This window comes from Pterocles gutturalis, unplaced genomic scaffold (genome assembly GCF_000699245.1).
Source record: "Pterocles gutturalis isolate BGI_N339 unplaced genomic scaffold, ASM69924v1 scaffold33113, whole genome shotgun sequence".
Lineage (NCBI taxonomy): Eukaryota > Metazoa > Chordata > Aves > Pterocliformes > Pteroclidae > Pterocles > Pterocles gutturalis.
The window spans coordinates 4,679-16,723 of NW_010121507.1; the positions used below are offsets into that span (position 1 = coordinate 4,679).

Here is a 12,045-nt window from a genome sequence, read left to right on the forward strand (position 1 = left end):
GGGAAATTTGGGTCTTCATCTCCCATAAAAACATCTTGCTGACTGTAGTTACAGCTAGAAGTATCTTAGGGCTGAATGATTTACTCTAAGGTCTTCCTTTTGAGCACTCAGTCCATTAAGGCTGTTCAATCTTCACAAGCAGTGATTTTTTTTTTTTTTTTTTTGGTCCTGTGATGGGATGTGCAGAATGTCAATTGGGAGGAAGCTCTGGCTAACCGTTTACCACTAGAGGGCATTGACCGTTCTCGTTAATTTATCTCTTTCTGGAAACGCAGGAGTAAAGTATTCCCCCATTAAAGATTTTCTGTATCACTGTGAAGACTCCAGCCTTCTGCCACAAAAAGCTGGAGTCAGATTGGCAGGCTGTATTATGCATGCATCCTAGCAGATACTGTGCAAAGCCAAGCTAGCTCTATTTGTTGTGCTGTTTGCTATTTAGAGCTGAAGAAAAACTCAAACATGTCAATGCTAACACTTAACCCACTTGTTCTTGTTTCACGTCTTGTAGGTTTGGTTTGGGTGTTCCTGTTATTCTGAGAAACTCAGAAGAAACAGAATCCAGCACAAGAGTATTGAAAAAGCAGATGAGACAAGTGAAGAATCCTTTTGGGTTAGAAATCTCTCATCCTGCTACAGCTTCAGTAACAAGTTAGTGGATTTCTGATGTGCTTGGGTTTTGTCAGTTTGGGTTCCTACATTTAGTACTTTCTGTTTTCTTGCTCTCACCCTTTTTCTGTATCAAAATTCCTCAGAAACATGCTTCCTCCCATCATTACAACAGAAATAAGTTTTACACAGCTTATAAATGTGGTGCATTTTATTAATGAAACACTTCCTGCCATAACAGATTTTTCAGTAACAAAAACATTCGCCGATTACCAGCAACTGTGGGTGTTTTTGTAAATTTTTCAGAATCATAGACTTCTATAGAATTAATTATAGAATATATGCCACTCACTTAAATCTAAGCCCAGATCTCCAGTGGTGTTTGGAAGAGCACTATTTTTAATAACTAACTAAATAAATATCTCCCTCTCTTTGTGCTTCAGTGGTAACCAAATTTAAATATCTGTTTGGATCAGAGTTCAAGTAGTTCCTAACATCCTTGAAATCACCCACACAGGAGGTGAAATTCATCTCCTTCTGCATCACTGGGGAGTAGTAAGCAAGGCTGAGTATCTTCCGCCACCACAGGTGTGGAGCCTGCCTATGAATAAGAAAAGGGCTGCAGCAGCTTTACTCCTCCCTCAACATAAAAAAAAAACCCCAAAAAACACAACAGCTTAGTTTTCAGGTAACTTGGATTTTTCATGAGGTTTGAGCACTTGAATTTGGTGGGACTTTTTCAAGAGTTCTGCTCCTGTTTGTGCAGTAAGTGTTGAGAAGTTAATGGCTTGGGTACTTGATTTTTAGAAAAGAAATGGAGCGTGTAGATCCTCTTTTTAGTCTCCCTCTGCATGATCAGAAGGACCTTATTCTTAGAGACCAGAGAGGGTGTTGTAGGCCAGTCATCCAATTAATGTAATTATCTAAAGAGGGGATGGACTTTGGGCCACAGGTTGTGCTCTTGGGTCTTCCAGCGAGTGTGTAAAATGTTACCAGAAGTTAAAATTTACCCTTCGTAAAATGCACGTGCTACTTTTGTTTGCTTTATCAGCCATTTTATCTCCTTGCTCCCCTTCCTCATCTCCATTGACTTTCATAAGTACTAAACCTAGTCTAGATTCTTAGAAGATCCGATTAGAATGATGAAAATCTGTGACACTGAAGTTGTTTTCTGCTTGTTGCCCTTTAAGAAGCTCCACTGAGCGATTCCAGAATTTCTGCACATGGGTGAGTTAACTAAATCCTTATCTTTTCTCTGCAAGAGGGTATAACACTGACACCTGATTGTCTGGAAGACTGTATTCTTACATGCTACTGGGGCTGCAGTGTTCAAAAACTCCATGAAGCGTTGCAGAAACATGTCTACTGTTTCAGAATAAAGACTCCTCAGGCATTAGAGGATGCTCTGTATAGCGAATACCTCTATCGACAACAGTACTTGTATCCTTTTTTTAAACTGTTTTGACAAAATATGCTAATTTATTGGCACAGGGAGTGTTGAGACTTGTCAACATTTGGCAGTTCTTGGCACAATATATTTATGAACAAATATGATAAAAAATATTCTTTATGCAAACGTCACATTTGTCTACAATTGCAGCGACAATTGTTTTCCTTGACACATATAAAGCATTAAAAAAAATGACAAGGAAGAAAAATATTGTCAGTTACCAGAAGATGCTCAAGTTGCTGATTTTGGCCCGGTGCCTAGATCTCGCTATCCCTTGATAGCATTGTTGACGCTAGCTGATGAAGAAGACAGAGAAATATATGATATTGTAAGTAATGTAAGAATATATTTTATGGTCATTGTATTTAAGGTCTGAATGTTTCGGGAGACAGACTTGAATAAAACAGCTTCCTTTCCCCATCCGCTAGAATCTTGTCCCTAACTTTGTCAATGATGGCTGGACCAGGGGAGCAAGGGTAATTGTTACATAAAGACTATGTGTGCTGTTCAGAAGAGCTCAGATCTGTGAAGGTCTCTATGGTAAGCCCTGTGGTCAGACAAACTAGGGTTGTGGTAGGTTAGAATGCTATTACTCTGGTTTTTCTGATCACATAAACCTCTGGCAGAGCTCTTGTGTTGACATGGTCTTTTGGATTGCTGTTGGCAAAGTTGGAGGTTTTTTTTTTTTTTTTATGTCTGGCACAGAGTTGAGCTGATTGCTGACTTGAATGTTGGGAACATAGAAATTACCTTTCTGCAACAGGCCTGAGACTGTGTAATGCAGGACATTGTGTCTCACAGTAGCCAGACCCAGGTTATTTACAGGAAGGTGTGAAGGTCCTGCAGTAAGTAGACTGACAGGAGATACTCGGCTCCCCAGAAAAGTCTCCTCCTAACCTCTTAAGTGACAGTAGCTTCAGCCTTGTCACATGCAGGTCCATATCCCTTCTAAACTCTAAATTAACTGATTCTTTCTGGAATTATTTGGGTCATGCTTTTATCTCCCATCTTTTATTTGGTTGATAATCTGATGGATAGCACTAACTGCTTGAACAGTGCAAATGAACTTGGCAGCAAATTGCCTAAATCCACTGAACACTTTTCCATACATTCATTTGGAAATTGTTTGTGATCACACCGGTGCCTAGGAAATCTGTTCCCTTTCCCAGTGATGCCTGTCCTTGTCACTTGACACTAGGACTGCCTTCCTCCCTCCTGTCCCCACTCAAGATTTCCTCCCCCGCCAGCTATTTCCCAGATTAGAGCTCAGATTAGTTTAATATAGAGACTGTAAATTTCATATTTGAATGTGTTTGACATCAGCTTGGACACGGATTTCTAATGGCTCTTTTGTTCCTTAACATAGAAGAAAGGGATGGAAGGAGACCAGGGGAGGTATTTTTCCTCTGGTTTTGGAGAAAAGGAACACCACTAGCATCTGTTAATATGCCAGACAAATGTCAGAACTGCATCTGTACTTGTTGAAACAAACTTGTAAAATATAAATACAGTGTGGAAAGTGATCTTTGCCAGTATGATATTACCACACTTTCCTCATACCAGTGCATCAAGCTCCATCTTGAATTATTTTTTTGTATGTGTGTGTGCATCCATCACTGTGGATGGTGTTCCAGTAGCTCTCTTCTGGGGGGTTTAATTTTCATCCTAACCGTATTTGTGGCTAGATCATACCTGTTTGGTTTTGTGCCGCAATTTTCCTCTAGCTCCAGAAAATTATAATTAAAATTATCATCGTATATAAGAGTTACAGAACTGATTTGAAGACTGGCAGGGCTAAAGTGGAAGAAGACTTAGATCTCAGGCCTTTGTATAAAACAGAAGATTGAGAAGTAACTTGATGATGTTGTAAAGTATTTGCAAAGAGAGAAAACACCTGGTCCTCAAGGGGTAGGGGTTCTGTAATCAAACAGCGTAGCATTTCTACCAGATCATGGTATCACCATATATGTTGATTTATAGCTTGAAGATCAAGATGCTTGTGTTAGGAACTGGTCCCACTCACAGTTAAAGAGTTTCCTAGGTGTCTGAACAAACTGTGAGTTGAGGACATGCGTCATCATTGCGATAGCACTTATATTATGGTGGGATGAGATAATACAAATACACTGAGAACCATTAACTTTTAAACTCTTATTATCAAAACACAAAATCTGTCATTTTAATGGAGATATAATTGCTTTCAGGTTCCAAAACAAAGCTAACAGTGGTGTGGGGGCTTTTTTTGGTGTTTTTTTTTTAAGAAAAAAACGACCTTATTGGCAAAGAATAGTAAATTCAGTTAGTATAAATACATACGTATAGGTACATATATATTTAAACTCTGCATGTAATTAGCCATGTGTGGATTTTGAAGTGCAAGTCTGATTTGCCTTTAAAAGTTTTTTTTAAAACAAAATAGCTTTCTTCTATCTTTCATTTCTCTTTTGACAGCTTCTGGGAACTACAATAATATTGAATTTCACTTTCTTTTTTCCCTGCTTTTTCGAGGCTATTATGTAATTTGGGCAGGGTGAGGGGTATTAGGCACAGCATGCAAGCTTGGAGTGCTTTTATTTTCAGAAAAATTACTCTAAAGTCAGCCCATGGGGTCCTTTCATAATCCTTTCCAGTGAAATTTGTCTTTCGCCTACTCAGTTTACACGCCAATCAGCGACACTTCTGACTGCTTTTTGAAGTCTGAAAACTGTGGTCCGTGTGTTTGTGAGACAAGTGGGAGAAAATAGAGAAGACTTTGCCTTTTACATGTTCCCCTGTAATTCTGCACTCAGACTCCAGCTGACAGTGCCATTTCTTGTGCTGAAGACAACCCAGGATGCAGCTGCAGAAGTTGTTGGGGACTTGAGTGCATGTCTTCTCTTGGGAATCGATTGCTGTAGGAAACTCCTTGCGGTTTGTCAACTTCTCTCCCATCTAGGAGGAGCTCACCATGAGTTAGTGGAGTGGAAAGAGGAGTGTAGGAGCTGCTACTTCTGGTTGAAATCATTATGCAGGCACATCCGTGACTGTAAGCAAGCCCTACCTCAGCTGTGTAAGTGCTTACTTTCAGGAGGACTGCATGTGCTTATCTGCCTTTTTGATTTGGGGCTTAATTCCGTTAGGTGAGAGCAGCCACACCAGGTCTCCACTGTAAATTGGACATAGAAGGGCTCCATGGAGAACCAGGACAGAAAGCTGAAGTGCCACAAAGTGCATCTTGTGCCACATCCTGTTTTTGTCTTGTCCAGCTTATTTTTTTGATCTGTGCTTGAAGTCAACATTGTTGAAGTCCTGTTTGTCTGAGGAAATAAGCAGTTCAGAGGTTGTAATGAAGTCTGCAGTCTTTCAAGCAAACTCTTCTCCATGAATCATATCATGAAAAGGAAAGTTATTAAACCTAGCTTTTTTTTTTTTTTAGATTTCAATGGTGGCTGTAATTCACATTCCTGATGAGAGCTACAGGCTTTCCTGCAGAATATTATATCAGTATCTGCTTCTAGCTCAAGGTCAATACCATGATCTGAAGGTAAGCTGCATACTGAGTCGTGTTTCATTTGGGCGCCAGCATTAAGTTTAGTTTGTGCAGGCCTTCAGGAACCTAAATAAGACTTATTGTCATGCAAATAACTGGATAATAGCTAAAACTACCTAGTTCCAGACAGAGTTACTTACAGAAATATTTTATATTAAAATATTCAACATTTCCTGGAGAATTTACTTGGTTCTAGTCTAGGAGGCCTAGGTCGTGTCCACTTAATTAAAGCAGTAGCAAGCAATTAACTAACTGTCGAATGTTTCCTTTCTTCAGAACATTTACCTCCTTGCTAGTCTCTCGAACCAGCACTTTCTCCTATACTGCCCTTCAACTGGGAAAGCCTTAGAAGAAACGTTTTTGTTTTAATTTCTTTTTACCGCAATACATGGACAAGGGTTAGAAATCTCCTTAGCACATACCATTATAAGTTAAACCAGTGTTCTCATTATTCCAGTTCCCTTATCTGTGCGTGTTGTGGGACCATCTTTATCCTGTGTTTCTCAGGCAGTTGATGATGTGATTCTATGCGATTCACTTCTACGTTACTGTCATAATAAAAATAACATGATATTGATAAGCTATAAATTGGGCCAAAATAATTCTATTAACTCGATTATCATTCATTCAGAAATAAATTTCTCCAAAGAACTGTTTGTCCTGGCCATTTTTTGCTCACGTAGTTGATCCAGGTGAACTTTCCTGTTCCTCTTTAAACTTTCTTTTCATATATGGTTACCATTGTAAAAACACAGCTTCAACTGAACAGAAATAACTGTGCAGCTGCATTTTGTGTGGTTGTGTAGTGTGCTCTCTATGGCAATCTTTGTCTGCATGGTAGTTTCTGGTTTTATTAAGAGATCATGTCCAGAAGAATTTGCACTTCACATAAAACAAGACAAAAAGGAGGAGGGGATTGTAACATGAGCAAGAGCAGAATGGGTCGAGTGAAGTAGATTTAACTACTTGGTGGATATATTTTTGGTAGGAATGGATAAAAGCGTCTCTCTAGGCAGAGAGAATGACATACCAGAAACAGAAACCTGAACTGTTCAAAACCTGGGTGGTTCTGTTAAAGTTCATGCATGTATATTGATTTGATTCAGCTAAGATTTGATGATTTATCCTTAATATTTTCCCAGTGTTTTGTGCAATTTTATGCTTCTGAAATACCTTTAACTGATGGCCAGGCAACTGGCAGGACTCATGCAAAGCGTGAGTCTGGTACTGTTTGACCCATTGGAAACCAGTGAATCTGACCCAGTAAAACTTGCATCACATTCATGTGTTTAGGTATGGGGGAAAGTTTGTTGACTTCTAAACGTTTGTGTATACGTGTATTTTAGCAGCTCTTCATGTCTGCAAATAATACTGCACCATCTTCAAGAGATGCGTCCCCTGGTGAGAGAAGCACTGACAGAAGCTTGCTAGAAAAGGCCGGACTGGCTGAAGATGAACCAGAATTCCATGAAGAAAACAGTAAAGACTGTGTTGTTTGCCAGAATGGCACAGTGAACTGGGTACTCCTACCCTGCAGGCACGCCTGCTTGTGTGATGGCTGCATTAAGTATTTTCAGCAGTGTCCAATGTGTAGGCAGTTTGTTCAAGAATCTTTTCCACTTTGCAGTAAAAAGGAGCACGATGAAGATGAATCGACCCAGAGCTTGCAAGATGTTCCTCCTGGAAGAGTTTTTTAATGGGAGAAAAAAAAATAGAAGAACTGGGTTGTATGCACCAAGATTAAATGTAGAAAACACTGTTTACGGGAGGATATGTAGCATTAACTTCTATGGTTTTGCTTTTTATTGTTAGGTAATTTTCAGCTTCTGTATTGGTCTTCGCTCCGTATGCTTGCAGGAACACTATGTTTATCCATGCAATGTGGACAGAAGAAGTGCGTGGGATGTCTTTGAAGGATGTGATTTTATTTATAACTTCTTACTAGTTTTTCATGGAGTACTACTGGAGGCTATTTGGATTCCTAAATTTAGTCTATCTACTAAAAAAAGAGCAAAACTTGCAAGTGAAGTTGCACACAGCTCGTTCTATATTTATTGTATTTAAAATACTAGAGCAATATATCATTTGAACTCGGTATAATTTAGAAACATAGCACTTTACAGAATGTATCAAATGAAGGAAAGTAAATATTCTTCATTGTTAAACCCATGTGTATTTATTTTGTAGATGAAGGCTGGACTGTGGCGGGATCTCTGGGAGTTGAAGGCATTGAGGATACCCTTTCTGGCTTTTCTGAAAGATTTGTGTGTGTGTGTGCATACGTACGCGTGTGTGCGAGGGACCTTAGCCAAAGCCTGTTGGAATGAGTGGAAAGATTTTTGTTGATTATTGTTGGCTTGAACTAAACATTGCTGGCACTTTCAAGCCGGAGCCTCTGCTCTGTCATCTTGAGACACAGACTTTCAGTCTTGTTAGCAATGGTTGTAAGAACTTCTTTTCCATGCAAGTGTGCGTTAATTACTCCATAGAGTGGTTACTTGGGCAGTTTTGTGGTGCTATTCTTATATGAGTAGCCTGCTTTGGGGAATTTCCAGCTCTTTTTACTTGCATTGTCAGCTTGGATGCAAAGTTAACCATTTACCTTTTATCAATAGTCCCAGGGAATTTACTTACTGTAATAAAGAAAAAAGCTGAAGAATAGCAGAAAATTATTTCTTTTTCCCTCCGGTGGTGTATTGTCAAAAGCAATAAAAATGGCTGTTGAGAAAAGAAAGCGTTGGTTTGCTTCTTGAGAGAGCTGAATTCTCCTAAAAACAGGCTGGGTTTCACATCTGCTGATACAAGACAAAACCAAAAATGCTTATTAGAACCTGTAGAAAGTTAGGAGTAGCTGCTTTCTGTCCTCCCTCTTGTTCCTTTGCAGCTTTGCCCCACAGCCAGTGCCAGGACAGCTGCTCAGTCTCCGGGACAGAAAGCCATGCTTCAAGCTATTCAGCTGCACTCTGCTGCAGCTCCTTTGACGGTGCTGCGGGTACAAGGTACACACGAGGTGCTGCACACCTCCAAACCAGGGAAGGAAGCTTCCCCAACTCAAAGGTGTCTTCATCTTTCCATGATTCTTTTTTGTTTGTTTGTTTTGCCATGTCTCTGCTTCCAAAGTCCTGGCAGTTGCCTCTGAAGAAGAGATTTAGGTGGTGGTGGTGGTGGTGGAAAGAGTAATGCTTCGTTGTAAAGGCAGATCAGGGTTGGGAATTGATGCACGTAGCCACAGATTTCCAGCCAGTGATCAGCAGGCTGTTTGTAAGACAATTTACTTGGTCTACGTAAAGTGACCTTCCTTGCCAGGGACAACTTGGGGATGAACTGCTGGCCAAATAGCCTTGTGTTTGCACTGTATATCAAACAGGAATTAAATACTGAGGTGCCTGTGGGGACTGATCGGTGCTCGCAGGGAACTTTGGAGGACAGATGGTTCTGTGTGGAAATCACCATGGCAAAGAATGGTGTATGTGCGGCAATTCAGGAGGCTGAGAGCGGCAAGAGGAGAGTAGAGATGGATGTAAGGGCAGGAGCAATGAGTGCTGGTGGCAGCAAGGCCATTCCTCAGATAAGAACACAGTGCAGATGAGGAGCAACAGTAGTGTGATGCAGCTCAAGCAAATCCAGAGCCACCTGTATTGAGAAAGATAACTATAAATATCATACGGTGTCTTCACCACTCGGGATGAATCACAGAGGCACGATGAGCACTTGTCCTCGGTGTCCCTGTAGGCAATCCTCACTGGACCACTTCGACATGTGTGTCTTGGTGCTAGTGAGAATGTGAACATGCAAGAAAGAGCACGAAAGAATGAGTGTGTGAAATAGGTCTTAAAAATGAAAATCACCATCCCTTTCTATGTGGCTGTTGCACTGAGTTCTGCTGGCTTGGTCGCAGCATACCTGATGGAGGTATTTGCTGAGTTTAGTCTGTGTCACTAGCCTTGTTCTGCCATTAAAGGGGAGCAGCTAATGAGGTGATGGTGGAAATAATCACTCTTCAGAGTTCCCTTCATATCCATGGGTCACTGTTGTGGAATGGAGAGCTGGTGTAAGTTTTTCTAGGCTTCTGTAGTCTCTCAGAAAAAATAATAGAAAGACCAAAGAGCACGTTTCCATACGAACAGCTTATACGACCAGCATGTGGGATAGTGGCCGTACAGATTGTTATTCCAGAGGAGCACGTTAATGCTGCACTGGTTCTAACTGGGAGCTGGGCACTGCTTGATAGTTAGCGGGGACTGCGTTTGTCCACGTAGCTGATCAAAGAGGCGGTGTTTACTGCTTGACCAGAGTAGTCCCCGACAGCACCAATTCATTAAAATTTCCCAACAGGACAGTGTGATCCAAGCTTGTGGTCTTGTTTAATCTCAAAGTGAAATGGTATTCAAGTCAACCCCACAGAGAATTGCCTGCTCTGTCTCATCCTTCAGCCAATCGATGCCAGTATTAAATAACAATGGCAAACAGGATGTAGCTGTGCTGAGATGCCAGGCCATGTATTTAACATTAAGTCTGTCCCAGCTTTTCATTTGTTTCATGTTCTTTTAATAACATTTGCCAGAGATGCTTACTTGCTTTATCAGATCTAACAAGCTTCCTTGCTGGCCCAAATCAAAGACCTGACTGAGAGTTATAAAAAGTACAGTAGCTGCCTTATTACGTTTGCCCTTCTTCTAAGAAGGCATCTCAAAATATAGATCATAGAATCACAGAATGGTTTGGGTTGGAAGGGACCTTAAAGTCCATCCAGTCCCACCCCCTGCCATGGGCAGGGACACCTCCCACCAGCCCAGGTTGCCCAAAGCCTCATCCAGCCTGGCCTTGAACCCCTCCAGGGATGGGGCATCCACAGCTTCTCTGGGCACCCTGGGCCACTGCCTCACCCCCCACACAGGAAAACATTTCTTCCTCAGATCTCATCTCAATCTCCCCTCTTTCAGGTAGATTATGTCAGTTGCTCTTCCCATATCCACCAACGCTGTAACCCTGTCGTAGAAAGCCACCAAATCTGTCAGGCACGGTTTGCCCTTAGTGAAGCCCTGCTGGCTGACACCAGTCACCTCCTTATTTTCCGTGTGCCTTAGCAGAGTTTCCAGGAGGATCTTGTCGGGCACAGAGTGAGACTGAGCAGCCTATAGTTCCCTGGGTGTTCCTTTTTCCCTTTTTAAAAATGGGGGTTATGTTTCCCCTTTTCCAGACAGTGAGAACACCAGACTGGCACTATGTCTCAGATACAATGGATAGTGGCTTAGCAACTTCATCTGCCAGATTTAATTCTATCAGGGCTTTAGCTTTCCCAACCTGATCCCTGGCTCCTTGGACAATTTCTGTGTATTCCTTCCAGGCTACCCGTCCTTGCTTCCACCCTCTGTTGGCTTCCTCTTTGTGTCTGAGTTTGTCCAGGAGTTCCTTTTTCATCCATGCAGGCCTCCTGGCGTTAGAACAGGTGAGAAGTAAAAGGAGCCGCTCAAAGGTGCCTTGTGTGTCCCTTGCTTGTCTTAAAACAGGGATTCAAGGCTCTAAAAGAGAAATAAAACCTTCCTGTGACCCACAAAACCACTGTATTTTGACAGAGGCTGTTCTGCTCTGTCACCCTGTTTTAATAGAAGTGATACAACATTCCTCTTCCACTCATTAGAGATGATGGATTTGGTGACATCAAGGAACATACGCAGAATTCTGATAACAAAACTTGCTGCTTTTCAGCAGTGTTGGGATATCACAAATTTGCAATGTTTTTTTTTTTTGCTGCAGGAGAGAGGTGGGAGGGAATCCTCACCACTCGGTTTGGGTCTGTAATCAGAGCTGAGACTTTGAAATGAGTTGCTCAAACTGTCGTTACTTAGGGAGGTCCCAAAGTGCCTTTCCAAACCAGAGCCGGAGTTACTCCTGATATTCGTGCGCTGCTCAGCCCCCCATGCCCTGAGGAAGCCCTGCGAGGTCTGGCAGGTGAAGGAGGTCTGGGGCTGCTGTGTCTAACAGGGAATTCTCTGCACTGGCCACCAGTCCCCATTTGTGCGGTTGTCCTGATACCCAGAATAAACAAGGACTGGCCTCTGTCACTGCAGCGGATGTGCGGCCCCTGCAAAGGCTGTCCCTGGCATCCTGGATGTTTAGAGCTAATGTAATGAATGCCAGGAATAGCTGAATTTTATCTGATACAGCAAAAGTCCTCCTCTGAACTAAGCCATCAGAAAGGCTTGGTATTGTCTTGCTGGAGGATGCTGGGCAGGAATGGCAAAGAGACAACCAGGATTAGGGTTATATTTCTGGATAACTTTAGTATTACTATTTTGATGTTGCTCATAATGCAATTTTTCCTTGCATTGTCAGCTTAGATGCAAAGTTAACCGTTTACCTTTTATCAATAGTCCCAGGAATTCACTTATTCTAATAAAGAAGCTGAAGAATAGCAGAAAATTATTTATGTACCTGAAAATTATTTATTATGTGCCTG

General features: G+C 41.6%; 1 protein-coding gene across 1 annotated transcript; it reads left to right on the forward strand.

The window, feature by feature from the left end:
• Window positions 1–514: 514 nt before the first annotated feature.
• Window positions 515–7,743, forward strand: CGRRF1 (cell growth regulator with ring finger domain 1). The gene is made up of 5 exons (XM_010077272.1): window positions 515–648; window positions 1,869–2,046; window positions 2,237–2,384; window positions 5,472–5,579; window positions 6,932–7,743. Exons 1-5 carry the CDS (start codon window positions 585–587, stop codon window positions 7,280–7,282), a joined length of 849 nt encoding a protein of 282 aa, XP_010075574.1. The 5' UTR covers window positions 515–584; the 3' UTR covers window positions 7,283–7,743.
• Window positions 7,744–12,045: the final 4,302 nt, after the last annotated feature.

Coding starts and splice junctions, on each gene's coding strand:
- CGRRF1 (XM_010077272.1), top strand. CDS start 585: ATGAGACAAGTGAAGAATCCTTTTGGGTTAGAAATCTCTCATCCTGCT. Junction 2,047..2,236: donor CTCTATCGACAACAGTACTT/GTATCCTTTTTT, acceptor ACACATATAAAG/CATTAAAAAAAATGACAAGG. Junction 2,385..5,471: donor ACAGAGAAATATATGATATT/GTAAGTAATGTA, acceptor TTTTTTTTTTAG/ATTTCAATGGTGGCTGTAAT.